Source organism: Balaenoptera borealis (genome assembly GCF_965194805.1).
Source record: "Balaenoptera borealis genome assembly, chromosome: 12".
Lineage (NCBI taxonomy): Eukaryota > Metazoa > Chordata > Mammalia > Artiodactyla > Balaenopteridae > Balaenoptera > Balaenoptera borealis.
In genome coordinates, this window is record NC_138869.1 from 66,537,132 (window position 1) to 66,559,219 (window position 22,088).

At 35.4% G+C, this 22,088-nt stretch overlaps 1 protein-coding gene across 3 annotated transcripts in view; it reads left to right on the forward strand.

Moving 5' to 3' along the window:
• HMGCLL1 (3-hydroxy-3-methylglutaryl-CoA lyase like 1) overlaps positions 1–22,088 on the forward strand; it is a 143,269-nt gene that overhangs the window by 81,034 nt on the left and 40,147 nt on the right. For all 3 annotated transcript variants that reach the window (XM_082347218.1, XM_082347217.1, XM_082347219.1), the window contains one exon: positions 2,935–3,123. In XM_082347218.1, the coding sequence (XP_082203344.1) occupies positions 2,935–3,123 (189 nt within the window). The remainder of the gene's footprint in view (positions 1–2,934; positions 3,124–22,088) is intronic.

Here is a 22,088-nt window from a genome sequence, read left to right on the forward strand (position 1 = left end):
AGGGCTTCTCATTGCAGTGGCTTCTCTTGTTGCAGAGCACGGGCTCTAGGCACGCAGGCTTCAGTAGCTGCAGCATGCAGGCTCAGTAGTTGTGGTGCATGGGCTTAGCTGCTCCGTGGGATGTGGCATCTCCCCAGACCAGGGCTCGAACCCGTGTCCCCTGCATTGGCAGGCTGATTCTTAACCGCTGCGCCACCAGGGAAGTCCCTATATATTCTTTTCTTAAAGAACATTTCCAAAATAGTATAACTTCAGACTGCACAAACCTGAATCCAACTCTGCCTATACACCGACCCCTTGCTTTTCTTCCTTCTGGCTTGTGCCACCTCTGGACAGACCACACACAGTCTCAGGCTCTGCATTCCTGCTCCATAATGTCCAGGGTGTTGCTGAAGAGAATCCTGGAACAGGCAGATTGGAAGTGTTAGGAATTCATGACCAGTGACCTTACCTGGTCTTCTGTTCCACACTACCCTGTGTGGAACAACTCCCTGTCTCCTTTCCAAAATGACTCTTGCAGACTGTGTTCCCTCTGTTGAAGCCTCTAGCCCTTCCTGTCGCTTACTCCCTTGTATATGAAACTGCAGAGCCCTTCCCACTGATACTTGAACATGTTCAAGCCTCTTCCATGTGAAAACTTCCTTCCTTAAATTAGCATCCCTGGCTAGTTATCGATGATCTATCTCCATCCTTCCACATCTACACTTCTTCAAAGGGCTGCCTGCAGCAGTGGTGCCCATCTACCCTGTGCCACCAACACTCCACCAGTCTCCAAAATGACGTCTAGACCGTTCACTCCACTGAAATCCCTCTTTGTTAACATCACTACTGAGCACTTGGGTCAAGAAGTGTGAGATCCTATTCAGTCCTTGTCTTGACTTCTCAGCAGAATTGGGGGCTAGTGACCATCCCCTCCTTCCTGCCACTCTTGTAGCCCTTGGATTGCCTTGACCCCACACTTAGGATTTTCCTCCAGCCACTTGGATGGAAGCATCATTCTTCTCTATGTGGCCATTAAGAAATTCCAGCATTTAATAGGCAGTTTTGAGGTGATTAATTACTCTATGTGAGGCCAAAAACATACAGATGGAAATGAAGAGAGAAATTCAGTTAGTCATCTACATGCTTTCTATATGATTCCAAAGACCTGGATATTTAACAGTTGAATATATGTACCTTTTTAAATAAAGGAGAAGAAAGAGGAGAATCAGCATTATGCTTTTTTCATCCAAGCTTCCATCCAATAATTGTCTCCTACCTGGACTAGGGAGCCCTTCTGAGTTCCCTTCAAACTATTTTTGATGTTGTATTGATACTGCCTTTCTGAAACATAAAGCCCATTATGTCACCACTACTCCACATTCGGTCAAGGCTTTCTACTGCTCTTATGATAGATTCCTCAACCAAAATCCTAAACCCGGTCAGTTTGCAAGACTGTGTGTATTCTTTGTATGCTCTGCCCCGGGCCTTCCTCCCCAGCTCTATGGAGCCCCATTCCCCCTTGGTTTTTGCTTTCTTGTCACATCTGTCCTTTACATCTGACCTTCCTTCCTTTTTTTTTTTTTTTTTTTGGCCACACCCCATGGCATGCGGGATTCTAGTTCCCCGACCAGGGATTTAACCCACGCCCCCTGCAGTGGAAGCATGGAGCCTCAACCACTGGACCACCAGGGAATTCCCATGACCTTCCTTCCTACTTGGAATCCCCTTAGTATTTGATATTTCAGCTGCCTGAAATTCCACCTGAATGTTCTTCTCACACCCTTCCTCTGCAACCTCTTCGACAAGTTGATGCTGACTATCTCAGGCTGTCACTGAGGCCCTTCCTGCTTGACAGATCTAGGTCAATTTCCTTTCTACATGCTCTTAGAATCCTGTTTCTTTGTTCCAAAATTATTATGTTAGCTGTGTTTACACATTCCCGAGTGGAATTGATTAGGGTCTGTCCTCACTTGACTCCAGATTCCATAATACCTTGAGCCTGGACCCTTAACATCTGCATCCCCATCATATCCCAGCATCTAGGGCAGCGCCTGATGTAAAATAAGCACCAAAGACACGCATAAGGCATGAGTTAAGGGGTGACCATGTGTCTGACTTTGCACAAAGTGATTTTTATATATTCTCATTTTCACAACCAAACATGTCAACACTCACTTCATCATTATTATTGTGAGTTTGAAAAAGTAAGTAGTAAGGCTTAGAAAACAGGCTAAATAATGGTGTTTTATTGTTTGTATTTTACAGAATAGGGACTGAGGCTTCAAAAGGTTCATCTTCTGCCCAGTATCACATGACTAGCATTGGTGGCAGCTGAGATTTCAATCCAGGCCTGTCTGATTCCAGAAGCCATGTCTTTGTCAACATACCATGCTGCCTTCATGAAAATTCATATTGCTCTTTGAAAGTAACATTAGTTATTTGGCTTGAAGGGAGCACAAAATTTACCAGACTCAAGAGCATCCATTTATGAGCTAGAAAATTTAAGCCAAAAATATCAAGTGTCTGTACCGATTACAAAACTACTTGATTGACATCTCTTGACCGCTAATCTAGTGCCTTGAGAAATACTAGTTCCAAAGTAAATTTGTGATGCTTCTGTTTGATTAAAAGGCTGAGAAAATAAGCCTCCCATAAATGAAATTGTAGCTTATAATTTCATAATTGAACATGTAGCTACTTAGATAGATACGATTCTGAGGCAAACTTGAATATTAGAGAAAGATAATTACAGGAATGTCATTCAAAGTTTTATATAATGCTTGGGATTTAATGAGAAAGGAAAAGGACTAGTAAACTAAATTATACATTTTCCATGGATATGCAAGTTATCTTAGTTGTGATGTTTACTTCTAGATGACGTTTGTTAAGGAACAACAGGGTTTGAGTGTCTTCATTTCCATTGTTTTACTAGCTTGTCACTTTTCTTGATAGGTATCTAAGAGATTGTATGGCATGGGCTGTTACGAGATTTCCCTGGGAGACACAATTGGAGTGGGAACTCCAGGAAGCATGAAGAGGATGTTGGAAAGTGTCATGAAAGAAATCCCACCCAGGGCTCTTGCTGTTCACTGTCATGACACATACGGACAAGCCTTAGCAAATATCCTTACGGCCCTTCAGGTATTTTGTGCTATTTTTGTGTATGTGTAAAGGTGTGTATACTTATTTGCCATATAAACATATTAAGAGCTTTAGTGAGACAATATTTATAAATTGCTATGAATATAACTTTTTTTTTTTGAGATTCAAGTGTTGATACTTATTGGGCATCCACAGTGTTCCAAGCCCTTTGTTCACCTCTTCCATGTACGTTATTTCATTTAACCCTCACAGCAACCTTTGCAGTATACATAGCATTTACCTGTTACATATCAGGAAACAGGATTTGGAGGTTACGTGACCTGCCCAAGATCACACAGCTACAAAGTGCTAGATTTGAGACCAGAGACTGGGGCTCCCGACTCCATGCCAAGACTTTTCTCCTAGTTTCCTAACATGCTGACCCAGTAAGAAATTGTTATTGTAGAAATATACAGAAATCGAACCATTGTTTGAACGCTGTGGTTAGGTTTAGAATCAAAGGAGAACACTGAATAGCTGTAACTTGCTAGAAAACTGGAAGGGAGGCAGTGTGATATGACAGAAGAAAAACTAGATTAAAAATCAAGAGACGTTTAAACAGTGCCTGACACATGACGTGCACTCAGGAAATATTTGTAAATTGCCCATGCTTTTCAGGGCAATGATGTCTCTTATTACTGTTCATTTGATTTGATAAAATCCCTGAATTTGTTCTTTTTAAAAGTACTTATCTTCTCAGAGCTATGTCTGCTTTTTTCAACTCCCACTTGCTCTCAGCCTGAAAACTTGATAGATTGAAAAATGATGGCATTTTTGAGGAGCGCAAAGCACGGAGATAGTAGCGTGCACTGTTGTAATCATGTAACTTGTGCTCTTTTGGATAATTTGGTGCTCTGTGATGAGGAAGTATGGCACTGAAATATAGACTGTTTTGTTTAAGATGTCTTCCTGATGTTGGCAAGCATCCTTTTGAAAGAACCCCTGGTTTTTATCAAGTATATTCTGATCAAAATCAAGAGAGCTAGAAAGTTGGAGGATTAAGAATTGCTTATTACATTCTAATGATACCTCAGTTCTTTTTAATGTATTTATTGAAAGGAATAGATAGATATAAATTGCATTTTAAGGTATTTATTTTTAAATTGATGTTATTTCTTAAACTCGGCTAACAATAGATTCACTGGATGTTCTTTGAACCCAAGATTTTGACAACTAAAGATAAGAGTGTCTGAAAGCTTTTTGGTGAGGCTGAAAATCAATACATAAAGCTTAATGTCATCATCCTGCAGTGCACAGTTGTTTGGCAGAAGTTAAAAAAAACCTGTGAATATCAAGCCCCACAAGGGCTTATTTGGACTCTGTAACATATGTGCACAAATCCTTATTTATCCTCTGGAAGCAGGCAAGGAACATTGTATTGAATTAGAAGAAAAAAACGATATCCCATGGACTTTGGGGCATTTTGACAATTTTCCTTCTCTATTCTAGTTTCTAAAACAATAGAGAACTAGGCATCACTTCAGGATTCTGTGTTCAGCTGCAACTGTAACTTATTAAGTGTTCCTCACCAGCAAGTTCCTGGAGAGGTCTGTGTGTGTGTCTGTGTTTGTGTGTGTCTGTGTGTCTCTCTCATTTCTCCTATGGATATATCCTCTATACGGTAACACTTGAGTCATGCTTTATTCATGTAGCATATTTATTATATAATGAGTGATAGTTTAGGGTTTTGGGATCCAGGACTATAGTGCACATTCTGGGAACCCAAAGATCTGATTCTGTAAACTTTCTGCCTGTTGAAAATGCCCCACTGCAAAATATTGCTGTTACCCCATTGTGATTGTGACGGTTAAGGCTGTCTGAGGAAGTAAGATTTAAAATCAGATATAAAGAATGAGAAGAAAGTAACCTCAATAAGGGGTGTGTGTGTGTGTGTGTGTGTGTGCGTTTGTGTGTGTGTATGGGCATCAATGTGTGAAAAGAATGTTCAAGCAGATGAAACACCACTTGGGCAAAAGGCCTTGGAGAGGGAGCAGCGTGTCCTAGGAGCTGAAAGACGGCTACTGTCTTCAGAGGGGAACCTGAGCTTTATAACATTCGCTGAATTAGATGAACTGCAGAGTCTCCATTTACAAAGAGATGAAGATTGCAATTCTGGGGCATTTGCCCATCCATACTGTAACAGCAGTACGGGGTGGGGACAGGAAAGAACCTTGGGCCCAAGCAAGATGGGGAGCACAGTCCAGAACCTGTATAAGGCTGAGACCCCTCACCCCACAAAAAAAACCACCACACCTTCAGTCAAAAAGGGTGAACCAGCAAAAACCACCTCACAGCAGGAGAAGGCAGCAAGGATATTTATTCTAATGGCCTCGGCTATGGGTGAAGGAGAAATACACAGGCCCCCTTTATATGTCATAACTTTTTGTTGACCCTGTTGTGAGTTTAGGGTTGAAATTCACATTGCTTGCAGAATGTGAAAGACTCAAGCGGGCAAATTATTTTCAAATGGGTGTGAATTAGTAGTACCTACAGGTGTCAGGGAGAATATAAATCTTTTCAGAAGGAACATATCTTCAATTTAAGCTGAATTATTTGGGGTGTGAGTGTGTGTATGTGTCTATGTGTGTATGTGTATGTGTGTGTGTTTATGTCTCTCTGTGTGTGTTTGCCTGTGTATGTCTCTTTGTGTGCATGTGTGTATGTGTACATGCATATGTGCATATGCATGTGTGTGTACATGTATATGTGTATTTGTGTGTATGTGTCTAGGTGTATCTGTATGTCTAGGTGTGTATGTGTATGTATGTGTGTTTATGTCTGTCAGGGGAAGGGTGGTATTTTGCTCTTTGGCAGCTCCTGTACAAGTTAGCAGGAAAAGTGTCCACAAGTATCTGTCATTGTGTTTTCTGTTCTTTTACTATGGGCACAAGCTCTAAGCATGTACGTGAGGTGGGAGGGCGGAAGGGAGGCGAGGGGCCTGGGAAAGTGCACTTGGAGCGTGGCGGTGTTGCATTGCCCAGACCTTGACGTGTAGTCACAGTGTAAGTGGGTGGAGGAGAGGGTAAGAGCAGCTTGTGTAAGAAGCAATATGAAGCCCGAGTGGCCAGTTTAAATGAACAATTTAACGTTGGAGTTGTAGAGTTTGTGTTTGCTGCCATCCACTTTCAAACAGTTTCATCCACTTTCATCCAGTTTGATAAGCCAGTGCCAGTGTAAGAAAAAATATACACTTTTGCTCTCTTTGAAACTGTGTGTAGCTGAGACTGTAAATATTTGGGGAGGTGTATGCTCACACAGACAGCGGAGCAGGCTCGTGGAATGTCTTTGCAGACATACGTGTACTGGTTGGTCCCTGGCAACGCTGAGTGAGGCAGAGTCCTCCAGGGCCCCGTCCCAATAAAAGAAGCAGCAGCAACAAAATAACCAGGATTACCTTGAGTGGAGGAGAAAAAATGTCTTAGGAGAAAAAAAAAACCAAAAAACCAAACCTGCCAGTGTTTAAGTAGAAGGGAAATCAGAGAAAGTCCCACTTTGTTATGAACTAGGCTAACTCTGGCTTCAGGAAGCAGTGGCCATACTTCATTCTTTAAAATGGAATCTTTGAAGTGGCTTCTAGTCAGATGGCCGGTGCATGTGGAGTGGATATCATTTGTTTTAATTTAGGGGTTGGGAAACAGTTTACAGTGCTCCAAACTGGAAGTTAAAATGATGGCAAGGAGACATGTAGTAGGTGGAAACTTGGCCATGATGGTAGGAAACAAATGAGAGTTATAAATGGAACATCCCCTTTGGTCTGGAAAGCACATACTAACAATGTAATAGAGGGATCATTCTTGGGTTCCCAGGTTTATTGTATTTTTTTAATTACTTAAACATATGACTTATAGGGCTGTACATGGTTGTATGGGAGTCAAGAATTCATAATTATCAGATATTCTTTAATATAGAGAAATAATTGACACTATAGATTTGAGTGGGGGATATTTATAACCACCCAAACCCAAAAGAGCAAGAAAATGAGGTGACAAAACATACAGCATTTCAGTAATGGAAGAAACATACATGGCCCAAAGTACTTGTCTTAATTTTTTATGTAAAAATTGAGTCTCACCCTTTTGCATATTCCCAAGTACCTAAGTAAAACACCAGTGAACAAATTACTTAATCTACTTAACACTAAACAATGGCACAGTCTCTGTTTTCCTTCACTCAAATGATCTGAGTCTTCATAACTGGGTAAAAACAGAGTAAAACGAATGAGTTCCAATATCACAAGTAACAGTACCACATTAACTGGTAGCAAAGAGAGTAGAACAGGCAATATTTAGCTTTCCCCTAAAGAAATACCATGTGCCTTTTTCTTCTCTTAAACTTAATAGACATTTAGCTAATGTGCCTTTCCTCATGATGTTTTCCATATGTTTAGTATTCTCTTTTAGAAAAACCAAATCATTTACCTAATTTTTACAACAAAGCATCATTTCTTTATATTGACTCTTGCTAAACCACGTTTAAATGCTACCAATTTCCTCATGTAATTTGTTTTTGAGGTTCTCAAAGAAAACTTTTAGAATTCCAAATTCTCTTCTCAATTCTATACCTATAGAATGTGTACAATGATGTCTATGTCCTCAGATTTTACAAAACTGAGGTGAGGTGCATAGTTTCTAGAACATTTGTCTTGGTGACTGCATTTGGTTGATACTTCATACTATTACCGTCATTACAGTTAAAACTATTACTACTGCTGATATACTAATAGCAATAATATTATAACCTTTATTACTCAAGGAGCCAGAGGCATAAAGCATTGCTTTGCAAATGTGTAAATTTGTAAATACATGCATTAGATATTATTCATTTATTCAACATCTATTAAAGAGCTAAATAGAAATCAGTGAGCAAGAAAGAAAACAAAAAGTTGAAAACTGGATGCTCCTATATAGGTTTTACAAAATGCATCACTAATTTATTCAACAAATATTCATTTTATCAGACACTGTTTTTGATGTTAGATTCAGATGTAAAATCTCTGAGCAGTCCTGCTGTGGAGAAAACTGTTTTAGTTTAACTCAGTACCTCCAGAAGCTTTTTGAGTATGAAATAGTATTTTTGTTTTTGTTTGTTTTCTTGCTTGTTTGATTGCTTTTTGCTACACAATTAACTTTCTCCAGTACAGTATTATGTTGAAAATATTCTCAGGTGGGATGAGGTGTAAGTTATCATCAAAAAATAAATAAAAGAGGTAAACTAACACAATATTGTAAATCAACTATACTATCAAGTATTTAAAAAATACTTTCAAGACAAAAATAAGTAAATAAAAGAGAACAGGGAGTCCAGCAGAAGTTTAACACCGTCCAATTTTTGAGTGCTTAAAAACAGGGCTTTGAGCCATAAATGTCAGTAAGAAAAGGTGAACAAAGTTCCTTTCTATTATTTTTTTTTTGCAAGTGGCTGGATTGCTTATATCAGTGATAAAAATGAGAAAACGTGAATAATTTTGTTTTGTTTATCTCCAACATCTTTTTATTAATATAAACGTCTCTCTGATTTTGACTATAGGTAATCAGTCAGGTTTTTTTTCAGAGATAATATAACTTTTATCTATTTCTATATCCACAGATATTGAAGGGGCAGTTAGAAAAAAAATCCTTCTGAGCTAGATGGCATTTTAAACGTGAATTCAAGTAATCAGTGTTTAAAAATAATGCGCGTGAATTTGATTCTAATATGCTAAATATGAAAATATTTAATCTTTAGGTAGTGGGTTACACTTAGATCATAAGCCTTAAACTCACCGAGAAAGAAGATGCCGAAAACGGCTCTGCCTCTCCCATGGCAATTAATCCATGCTGATCAGTTAGGCAAATGTTACAAAGATTGATTATTGTTGATGGGGATTAGGGCCAGGATATGATATGATTTTTCCTTTGACGTAAGAGATGGAAATTTCAGAACTCACTACCTTTTCGAGCACCTCTCTAATTCATTCTGTAAATATCTCATCTGATTGTTTTAATCTCGTTTTCAATATCTTATTTTCAATCAAGTACTTGTCACATCTTTCTTAACACATGCACCTTTAATTTGGAAATCTTGCTGTTTTGCTCTATTGTTTGTATAGAAACACATCAAGCTTTTTGTTTTTTGAATATCTTTTCACGTTTCTGTTTTCTTATTTTTTTCTCTCACAAAAATATCTATTTACAAGGAAACTTTATGAATATTTATACTCTTGCCCATTAATGTAACGTGACCCAGATTTTTTCCTTAAGAATATTGGCTTGAAATTGGTAGTTTGGTATTGAACATAAAGTATTATTCTCATAACTATATTTTTGGCTTATTGTAATGTAACCAATTCATGGTTGTAGGCTCAGCACTAATAATAAAAACAAGTGTGCGTGTGCGCACACACACACACACACACACACACAATTAGAACTGCTAATAAACATCATAACCAAAATTCAAGAATGCTTTAGCTTTAACGTTTGAACAACTTTCTCATATGTTGCCACATATTCTAGTTCTGAGCCTGAACTAAGTGGGGGTGATCTACGCTATTAGCTCACACTGGTTCACTTTTATAAATTGTCACTTTAGAATACTGAACTTAATAGTATTAATAAAAGTTAGATTCAAGACTGAAAGATGACTGAGGATGAGGAGCTTACTAAGTGCAAGTCGAACATGTGGAATCCCAGTCTGGAAACTACAAAGTTTTGTGAGTTATTTTCCCATCTATTTATAAATCCCTTCAATATAGAGCAGAATATAAAATGGAAATTATATCTATCAACAGTGACCATTTATAATTATTTTATGGATTATTTAAAAATGTTTATTTAACCAAATAATATTTATTAGCTGCCTTCTGTGTGATAGGTATATATATATATATATATATATATAATATAGGTATATTAATATAATATATTATATAATATATATTACATACAATTATGTATAATTATGAATAATATATAATATATGTAATATATTATATAATACTATATAAAATATATTACATATTATATATTATTATATTATATAATTATAATAATATAATATAATATATATTAATATAGCTATATCATATGTTAGAAATATTAATATATTATATAATGCTAATATAGTAATATATTATATAATATAAATATATTTTATATATAGTATATATTATATACAATACAATGCAATACATAAATATATTATTATATAAATAATATATTGTATAATTATATTAATATACAATAATCATATATTAATGTATTAATTATATTTTATAATATTGTATATTACATATAATATATGATATTTTGTTTAAATACAATCAATATGTTATATATGATGAAATATAAATAATATATGTAATGTTTACTATATTATAATATATGAATATATAAAATATATAATACATAATATATAACATACAGTGTATAAATGAAATATACTATATAATATATATTTCATTAATATATATTATATAGTATAAAATATATTTTATTAATATTATATTATATTAATAATATATTATGATATAATATAATATATTAAGATTAAATTATATTAATATATTAATGATATATTAATGTTATATATTATATATATTACATGTATAATGTATAATTGCGGAAAGGTGGTCAAAAGGTACCAACTTCCAGTAGTAAGGTAAATAAAGTACTAGGAATGTAATGTACAACATGATGACTATAGTTACCACTGCTGTGGTATATAATAATATTATATATTAAATATTATATAATATGTTAATTGTAATATATGATATATACTATATTGATTATATATTAATATATAATAGAGAATATATATTTATATATTACATTATATTTATATATGTTTTATATAAATATATGTTAATATATTATATATTATATAATATTATATATGCTATATATTATTTAATATTATATATAATATTCCATTATATAATATTATATATGATATTATATATTATATGTACTATTCCATTATATAATATATATTATACAATATTATATATATATATTCCATTTTATATATATATATATATATATATATATATATATATATATCATCTTCTTTATCCATTCATCCATCAATGGACACTTAGATTGTTTACTCCTAGTTTATCCCTCCCCTGCCCTTTCCCTTTTGGTAACCATAAGTTTGTTTTCTAAGTCTATGAGTCTGTTTCCGTTTTGTAAATAAGTTCATTTATATGATTTTTTTAAGATTCTGTTATCATATGATATTTGTCTTTCTCTGTGTGACTTACTTCACTTAGTATGATAATCTCTCGGTCCATCCATGTTGCTGCAAATTGCATTATTTTTTATGGCTGAGTAATGTTTCATTGTATATATACCCCACATCTTCTTTATCCATTCATCTGTTGATGGATACTTAGGTGCTTCCATGTCCTGGCTGTTGTAAATAGTGCTGCTATGAACATTGGGGTGCATATTTAATTTTGTTGCTTATATTTATGTGTCATATCCAAAAATATCAATGTCAAGACCCTTGTCAAGAAGCATTTTTTCTATTTTTTCTTCTAGGAATTTCACCTTTTCAGATCTTACATTTAAGTCTAATTCATTTGGCGTTAGCTTTTGTGAATGATTTAAGACCGGGGCCTTGTTTAATTCTATTACTTGTGAATATCTGTTATCCCTTTGCCATTTATTAAAAAGACTGTCTTTTCTCCATTGAGTATTCTTGGGTTCTTTGTTAAATATTGGTTGAACTTATGTACTTGGTTTATTTTGGGACTCTTGATTCTGTTCCATTGATCTATTTGTTTGTTTCTGTGCCAGTACCATACTGTTTTGATTACTATACATTTATAGTATAGCTTGAAATCAGGAAATTGTGATATCCCCTGCTTTGTTCTTCTTTCAAAGAATTGTTTTTGCTTTTTTGTTTCCATATAAATTTTAAGATTGTTTTTTCTACTTCTATAAAATATGTCATTGGAATCTTGATAGGGATTGGATTGAATCTATAGATGGCTTTTGGTAGTATTGGTATTTTAACAATATTAATTCTTCCAATCTGTGAACATGGGAAACCTTTCCATATATGTGTTCTCCTTAGATTTCTTTCATCAGTGTCTTGTAGTTTTCAGAGTAAAGATCTTTCACTTCCTTGTTAAGTTTATTCCTAAGTACTTTTTGGGTACTATTTTAAATGGATGATTCTCTTTATTTCTTTTTCAGATAATTTGTTGTTAGTGTACAGAAATGCTACTGATTTTTTGCACATTAATTTTGTATCCTGCAACTTTACTGAATTTGTTAATTACATTTAACAGTTTTTTGGTGGAGTCTTTAGGATTTTCAATATTTAAAATCATATTATTTGCAAATAGAGATGGTTTATCTTCTTTCTTTCCAATTCTGATGTCTTTTATTTCTTTTACTTGCCTGATTACTTTGGCAAGGACTTCCAGTACTATGTTGAATAGAAATGGCAAGGGTGAGGCTATGGATTAATTCCCCTGCCTGGGTGTAGCAGGGGAAACCTCCCTGCCCAGTAACAGCTCTGCTCTGTGGACAATCAGCATTGCCTGCTTGCCTCTCGGCTCCAGTGTTGCCAGGCTATGAAGCTTCCAAGTGTTCTCACCAGCCCTTCTGGTCAGGTCCTTCAGTCACACTCTGCAGCTTGTTGGGCTGTGACTCAGCTACCTTGCCTGGCAATGGGCAAATCAGGCTCTTAGAGCCACCAAAACTCAGGTCCTTGTTTGAGGACCTGAATTAGGCAGACCTGCACCCGTCCATTTCCCTGGTCAGACTGCAACAGGAACTTGGTTCTGCAGTTGAGCAAAACTGCTGGCTGGCACTACTGCTTAGGTTCTGCAGGGAGGAACTCGAGCTGCCAAGATCCAGGTTCTCTTGTTGCAAGCCCCCCGCCCCGCCATTTCTCTGTCATGGTCAGATTCCCAGTGGTTGATCCCTGAAGATTCTTCTGAAATCCCTGTGAGGCGAAGTCAAAGTAGGGGTTCCCAGAAAGCGACCCACAACACTGGGTGGAGGTTGGATGTTTCCCTGGGCTCTCTTTCCCACTGGAGGTGTCATAGGCTCAGGAGGGACCTCTCGGCATAATGCTTCTCCAGCCTGGGGGATGGGCAAGGTGATCAGTGTGTAGCCACTTCTCTTATCTTCTAATGAGGTCTCTCTTGGTGTCTGAGGTGCAGGGATGCTCAGCCTCATCCCTGTGTTCTAGGATTCTCACAGTGGTGTCTTGTCCATGAATAGTTGTTAGTTATTCTTCTTGGGAGGGTGAGCAAAGGCAGGAATGACCTATGTTGTCATCACGGTGACATCACTCCTCCTACTGGTTGGTTTTTAATGACTAAAAAATAATGTTGATGTTCAAATATTTGGAAAATATAAATAAGTATAAAGAAAAATTAATTACTTGTAATCCTACCTCAGAAGGAAGATTAGTATTAGCTACCAAAATAGGTCATTCTCATTCATATATATATGAATATATATATATATATATATGTATATAGGCATACCGCAATTTATTAGTGTTTGCTTCATTATTTATTTATTTATTTAATTTGATTTTTTTAAACAAATTGAAGGGTTGTGGCAATCCTGTGTTGAGCAAGTCTATTGGTGCCATTTTTACAACAGCATTATTTTTTAATTAAGGTACATACATTGTTTTTTTTAGACATAGTGCTATTGAATACTTAATAGCTACAGTATAATGTAAACATCATTTTTATATATACTGGGAAACCAAAAAATTCATGTGACTTGTGTTATTATGATATTCGCTTTATTGTGGTGGTCTGGAACCAAATCTGCAGGATCTCTGAGGTCTGCCTCTTTGATATGTGTGTGTGTGTGTGTGTGTGTGTGTGTGTATGTATATACATAAAACAAAGGAATATTTGATAGCATATTGAGCTACATAAACTGCACTTCATGATTCCTATAACTCCCTCCCCTCCCCTTACCCTTACATGTAGGCAGTTGGTTATATAAGAATTGATTTGGGGTGAGAAGTCTTTGCTAAAGATAAGAATTTAGAAGTAACAGAGTATATATAGTATTTAATTCCACAGAATGCATGAGATGATAGAGAAGAAAAAGGACCAAGGATAGAGCACCAAATATTGATCATTAAGAGATCGGAGAAAACAGGATATTGTGGAGACAGAAATAGTGACTCATGAGGTAGGAGAAAACCAAGACAGTCTTGAGTGCAAGACTCTAAAGGAAGAAGTCTATCAAAGAGGAGGAGGTGATCCTCGGTGTGAAACGCTGGGTAAAGGAAGACAGGGACCAACACTGATAATACTGTCTTCACTTTATGGCTTCTGCCTTGGAATTTTGCTGAGAAGGACCTTGAGTTCTTCAAAACTTTAATACTTATATAAACAGATTACCTATCTTTTCTTTGACTTTATTTCTTATAATCAAATCTTTCATCCAACTGTACTGTATTTTTATTCATGACGCAGGATGAGAATCTATATTTTATATAAACACATTGCTATCCCTTCATTACATAACCTATCTTTTCCTCAGAGATACAAAATATTCAGTTATGACACATACTATCTTGTTATATTCTTGAGCTGATCTCTAGAGTTTCTATTCTGTGATAACATTGGCTGATATTTATTGAGTTTTTAAACTATGTTTTACGTGCATTATTTTATTTTGTCCTTGTAACAATCCTATGAAGTAATTTTTTTATAACTATAACTTTTTACATGAGGCAACTTTGGCTTTCCAAGGTTAGGTCAGTTGTCCAAAGCCCTTTATCTGAAAGGTAGTAGAACAAGGATGCCAACTCAATTTATCTTACCTCTTCCTGTCCCTTTGGTCATTTATTCGTGTAAGTACCATACTTTTAATTAACATGACTTTATGTTAGATTTCAAATCTAGTATCACATGACCCTTTTATTAGTCTTTTTATCAAACCCGTTTAAGTTATTTTTATATACTTTATCTAATTGAATTTTAAACTGAATTTGTCCCAAACTTCATCCCGCAAATATCCATTTTATTAAATACCTAGACTAATTTAGAGAGGATTGACTTAAGAATATCATCTCCCCATCCAAGAAATTGAGAGGTCTTTCCTTTTATTCAGGTTTTCGTTTGTATAAAAATGAAATTTGGTGATTTTCTTTATGTAGAAGGCCTACGAATTTAGGTTTCCTCCCTGGTTGAGAATCATTGTAATATGTGCTACTGTTTTTCTTCCTGATTTTGAAATGCTTCTTCCTGCGTTCTATCAATCTTTCTTCCTCCCTTCATTCAGAAATTATAAGTCTCACGTTGGTGGTATAGTGGTGAGCATAACTGCCTTCCAGAAATTATAAGTCTCACCAAGACTCATTTCTTCATTAATCAATAGTACTTCTTCAAATTTCTCAGAACATTCTTGTATTTAGTTGTGTTTAAAACATTTAAATCTATTTATAGTAAATGTTTGAATACCTTGAGCAGTTTCTTGGGGAAAAACTTTCCTTGCAGGATATGGAAAATATGTTTATGACATCAATTTCCTGAGGTAAAAAAGTTGAGGTCTGAAGAGTATGCTTTGAGAATTAGATTCTTTTACTTTGATCTCATAATAACAACAGATAACTAAATAAAGCTCACATTTCTTAGTAAAATGTTTGCAGTTCAGTAAACATTCTTAAAGGAAACATTCGCTGCAGTAACCAAAACCCACTGTTTTCATTGAAGGTCCAAATTAAAAGAATACTGTTTCTATTCTGTAAGGAAAGAAAAATCTTATTTATTTTTCTACATAGACATTTTGGAACATTTCCCCTTGAAAATACACAAGGCTTTATAGATAACAGACCTTAGAGTGAAAAGAATTAGGACCCACATCAGCTGTAAGAAGGCCAACAGTGTTATCCATAGCAAATCTACTAAAAAATTGTTAAAAAGAAAGAGGATTCTTTTTGATTGCTAAGACAACTTCATTAAAGAGATAAAGGCAACTTTATGAAGTTCATCGTACTTTATTGTTGCCTTGTTTGCTTAAAAATAAAGACACAGAACTCCCCAAGGATTAAGAGTTCCCAGTGTGTCTGAAACCATGTTAATTTAAAGTTAATTGTGATTTAGAAATATTACTAGGTTTGCCAATGTGGTTATGGTGTTTATTTAAATCCACGATATCAGGAAACAAGAAATGTGTTCTTGTCTGAAATTCCAGGTAAGTTCATGTGTGGTCTAGGTGGGAAGATATCACTAAATTATGAAGAAGTGAAAATGAAACCACTGTTTCCTTAAGGAAATTTTATATGTGCATTGAGCAAAAAAGAGGAGAAACAGTAAGGAGGAGGCGGAAAAGGAGACCCTCTTGGCCATTTGACTTGAAATGTGCAATTGGAAAGAGAGCGTTAGTAAGGAAATATGGCAAATATGTGTATTGTTTTTTCCTACAATCTTGATGCACAGAGTTAAACAAACAGATAATAGGTATAAAGCCATTGATTGTTTACCTTCTTAAATGGTAAGAATTCTCATGAAAATCCTGCTTTGCTGTGGCTTTTCATGAAGTGCTAACTTGGTTATAAAGGTGAGTTCATATTCTGGCTTGACAAAAATAGGCTGGAACTATGTTACAAGTAGCCCCTGAAATAGGGCCAGCCTCTCCAGCTCACACTGACTGATTGGGCGTGCTCTAAGTTCTTAGATCTCGTTTTCGTCATGTGTCCCACTTATTTGTTTACTCCTGCAAGCATCTGAGTTTTAGAAACATGATCTAAGTTTTGAAGGAGGAGATAGTGGTGGTGGGATTAGGTCATGATAAATTGGTAAACAGAATTTGGGGCATCTTACTAATACGGGACTCAAATAGAGATGGTGGCCTTTAGTAAGTAGAGGAATTCTGGATTAAATTATTAGGCAATGGAGGTTAAAATGAATTTTGTTGCACTCTGTTGAGTTAAAGTGAATAAAAGCTGTAGAATAGATCTATCTACAAAGTAGATATGTTCTACAAGGAGTAGAATGTATCTACAAGGTACATTTGTAATTACCTTTCTGTATATCCTTTTAATGTTCAGGCTTCCATACACTGAAGTGGTGTTTTCTTTTCTTTAGTTCAGAAAGAAAATCATTAAATGTCTACAAGCGAGTTTCTACATTGTACTGACCTGTTCTGCAAATACAAAAGTGAAAAAATAAAAGAGCATTTATATCAAAGATGGAGAGAAAGGATAATATTGCCTGAGGATCACTTGCAGTTATAGAAATGAAAAGGTTAGGGTGAGAGTGGCAGGGGACTTGTAACTTCATATTCCATGAAAATGGTTCAGGAAATTTATTCAGCCTGCTTAGATTTTATTAGGACCCCATATTTCAAATAAGCCACAGCCCATACTTTCAGACATATGTTAGAATGTAAACATATATGCAGCACTATAATACAAATATAATGTAAGGAAAATGGTGCCATTTCTGTGTGTTTCATACGTGTGATTAAGGACAACAGGATTGGCAAAATTTTTTCAGCAGATACTAGGCTGACTGACAGTAAAAACCCCCATAGAGAATGTGGACAGGCTGGTAAAGAGCTTTCCTGTTGCACAGGAAGTGATCCGTATACAAAGTCCAAGCTGGGTGAAGATGGCTCCTACATCCATAACTTTGGTGTCTTCAGGTCGAAGATGGGAGAATTGACTCAGTGATCTCTGAGATTCCTTGATTGAATGTCAAAGCCACTTAAAGTTATGCAGAGTTCCATTCACTGTTAGAAGATAAGGGAAAAAAAGTGACAAATTGAGAGACATGAGGGCATTTCAAATCCATGGTCTTCCAAAGTTTTAAATTTAAGTAGAAATACTAGTGAAGAATAAATTTCTAGAGGAAGGTTTCTCCCTCGATATATTGAATTTATATATTTTTCACTAAAAGAAACTAAGTGGGGTGAAATCTTTCAATTAGTACAGTCCCATGAGAGAAGAGCCTAAATCAGAATTAGTTTAGGGAAGTGACATCATCAAGATGGCCAGGTAGGTCATTCTTGACTTTGCTCCCCCTCACAAGAAGGGCAGCCAACAACTTCACGTACAAGACAGTGCTGAGAGAATCCTAGATCATGGGGGTAAGGCTAAAGCACCACGCACCACCCTGCCACCCCACAGTGTACCACGGAGACCAAGACAGATTGCATTAGAAGGGTATTAGGAACAAATACATGCCAGTTGCATTGCCCTCTCCAGATCCATGCAGTACCATGCTGTGAGGTCTCCCCTGAGCCTGTGGTACCTCCAGTGGGAAAAGAGCCCAGGGGGACATCCAGCTCATCCAGTCTTAACACTTACCTCACATTGTACACAAAATCAAGTCCTGGTGGATTGCAAATCGAAGTCAGGAAAAAAATAGCATGAGAGGTAATATTTTGTATAGGCAGAGATTTATTACATGTTAGGTAATAAGGGGCTAATGATAGAAAATATTGATAAACAGAGTACAGTAAAATTAGAATTTTCTGTCCATAAAAAGATATATTATGAAATTTTGGTGTCAACTCCACATGTGAGGGTCACCTCCTGAGACACAGGCCAACTAAACGTCTGAGATTTACTCATAAGATTGTAGAATGGTTCCCTTCCCCTACATCTTATCACCATGCCAACACGTCCCCAATATAGTGATCTACAGATAAAAGAGCTGCAGATGCAGACTCTCCTTGAGGAGATACACTTAGAGAAGCCCACAGTGAAGAGGGAAGGCAAAATCAAAGACACTAGAGAAATTTGAACCCTCTGGCTGTTACAGCTAAAACAAACATTAAACACAGCCAAACTCCTAGCCAGAATGACAAACTCTCACACTTACACAGCCTATTTACCTGAGGTCCTTTCATCAGATACAATATATCTGGTTTTCAACAACAATAACAACAACAAAAATCACAAGGCAGGTCCCAGGCCAAGAAGAAAATACAGACTGGAGAGACAAAGCAAGCGTCAGGACAAGATTCAGGTCCAGCAGAGATTGTTAGAATGTTCCGACAAGGAATTTAAACTAACTGTGAATAATATATGAATGTCTTTAATGGCAAAAGTAGAAACATACAAAAAAGAGGTGGAAATAGAAGCAGAGAGATGGAACCTCTAAGAGAGAATTGAAAGGAAATGTTAGAAATTAAAAAAAAAAAAATGTGTAACTGTAACAGAAACGAAGAATGCCTTTGATAAACTCAGCAGTAGGCTACACATGACCAAGGAGAGGTCAGGGAGCTTAAAGAGAAGTCAATAGAAACTTGATCTAAGGAAAATGCAAAGAGAAAAATAACAGTGAAAAATCAAAACGGACTATACAAGAACTGTGGGACGATTTTAAAATGTATAACAAATGTGTCATTGGAATACCAGCAGGAGAAGAAAAAGAGAACAGAGTAGAAGAAACATTTGAAACAATAATAGCTGAGGATATTCCAAAGTCAATGACCAACGCCACGGATCCAGGAAGCTCAGACGGCACCAAACAGGATAAATATAAAAATATCAACACCTATGCATATCATATTCAAACTGCAAAAAACCAAAGACAAAGAGAACATCTTGAAAGAAGTGAGAAGAAAATAAACATCTTGCATATAATGAAACATAGCTAAGGATTACGTTGTATTTCTCATCAGAAAACAGGAGAGTGAACTGTTTAAAGTGTTTAAAGAAAACCCCACCATCCTAGAATTGTATAACCAACAAAATTACTTTTCAAAAGTGCTAAAGAAACAAATGCTTTTCTCAGACAAAGAAAAACTGAAGGCTTTCATCATCAGATTTGCCCTGCTAGAAATGTTGAAGACATTTATCATAGAAAATGAAAATTATATGTCAGAAAATCAGATCTACATAAGAAAGAAAGAGCATCAGAGATGTAATAAATGAAGGTAGAATAGAGTCTCTTGTTTTAATTATTCTTAATTCATTTAATAGGAAACTTTTTGTTCAAAGTAATAATAGTTACTAAATATAGGTCAATTTTAGCATATGGATAAGTGAAGTGAATAACAATGTTATAACGGGTGGGAAGGAGGAAGTGGGAATACTCTGTATAAGGTATCAGCACTGTGCATGAAATGGTATAGTATTATTTGAAGGTGAAATTAGACTAGTTAGAAATGTGTATTGGAAACTCTAGGGAAATCACACAGTGTTTTAAAAGAAGTATAAAAATCATTTAAAATGCTCAGTTAAAACCAGAGAATGATGAAAAAGAGTGAGAAAAATAGAAAAAAATGCAATTAATAGAATACATTTACAAACATTTACAAAACATTTTTATTTACAAAGAAAATATTAATCCACTTGTGATCCAACTGTAATCATTTATATGATTAGTATCATATTATGTGATAGTATAAATATACTAATTTGAACACAAAGATTGTCAGAGTGAATAAAAGACCCAACTATTTGTTGTCTACAAGAAATCCATCTTAAACATGAAAACTCAGAAGTGTTCAAAGTAAAGGGATAGGGAAATATATACATACTATGCTAACACCAATCAAAGGAAAGCTGGGGTAGCAATATTCATTTCAGATGAAGCAGACTTTATAACTAGAAAAATTATCAGGGATAAATAAGTACATTACATAATGATGAAAAGATAATTATCCAGGAAAAATAACAACTGTAAATGTGTATACATTTAACAGCACAGCATCAAAATTTATGAGGTAAAACCATTAGAACTAAAACAAAGAATAAATTCATTATTATGGTTGGAGACTTAGACATGCCTTTTGCAGCAATTCACAGCTCAAGCCAGCAGAAAATCAGTAAGGATACAGTAGTTGATATAAACAGTGCTATCAATCAGTTTGTTCTAATTGATATTTGTAGAATACCAATGACAGCAGAATACATGCTAGTGAAAGATGTTGATAATAGGAGAAATTATATATGGTAATTGGATGTGGTTAATATGAAAACTCCCTGTACTATCTTTACATTTTTTTTTCAGCAAATCTAAAACTGCCCTAAAATAAAAAGTTTATTAAAACAAGGAGATCCATGGGCAAGCTGCAATTTTACTCATGCCTGACGTTGATGGCAGAGGTTCTGGTTCCTTGTTGGATTCAATTCTATCTACCCTCCTGAGAAAACAATCCAGTGATGTCTGGGTAGTAGCTCTTTTTTTCTCATAGGTGACACGAGTAGCACTGGATTGCATTCTGAACGGCTGCTGCGACCTTCGGGTACTGTTGTACGTTGGGGTCCTTTGCCTCAAAAACTAACAGTGCCTCCTCAAATAAAGAAAATCCCCTTGCCAAAAAACAAACAAACAAAAAACAAGGTGATTCATTATGAGAGTGAAAAGAGAAGCTACAATGTGGGGAAAGATATTGGCCGTTCATGTATCTAACAAAGCAGTAGTATACGGAACATATACAGAAATCCTACTAATCTATGAAAAAATAAAGAATAATGAACAAAAGACTTGAAGAGACATTTCACAAAAGAAAGTATGCTAATGGCCATTAAGCCATGAAAAGGTACTCAACTTCATCAGAGAAATGTCACTTAAAGCCACAATAAGATACCACTACACAACCACAAGAACTGCTAAAATTATAAAGGCTGCCAAGTATTGGTAAGAATGTAAAACAGATGGTACTTTCACGTGATGCTTTGAGAGTTTAAATTGGTACACCACTTTGTAACATATGCATATTTTAGAACCCAGCAATTCTATTTGTAAATATATACCAACACAAATGTGTACACATATTCACTAAAAGATATGTTCAAGAATGTTTACACTACCACTATTTGTAATAGCCCCAAACTGGAAGCAACTCAAATGTACATCAGTAAGAGAATTTACGTAGAGATTGTGGTATCTATATTTATCATTTATGAGAACTAACAAAACACTGCATTTAACAATGCAACATTGTTAAATTTCAAAAAAAAAAAAAAACCAACATGTTGAACAAGAGAAGCCAGATGTGATAAAGTCTATATTAAACTATTACATTTAT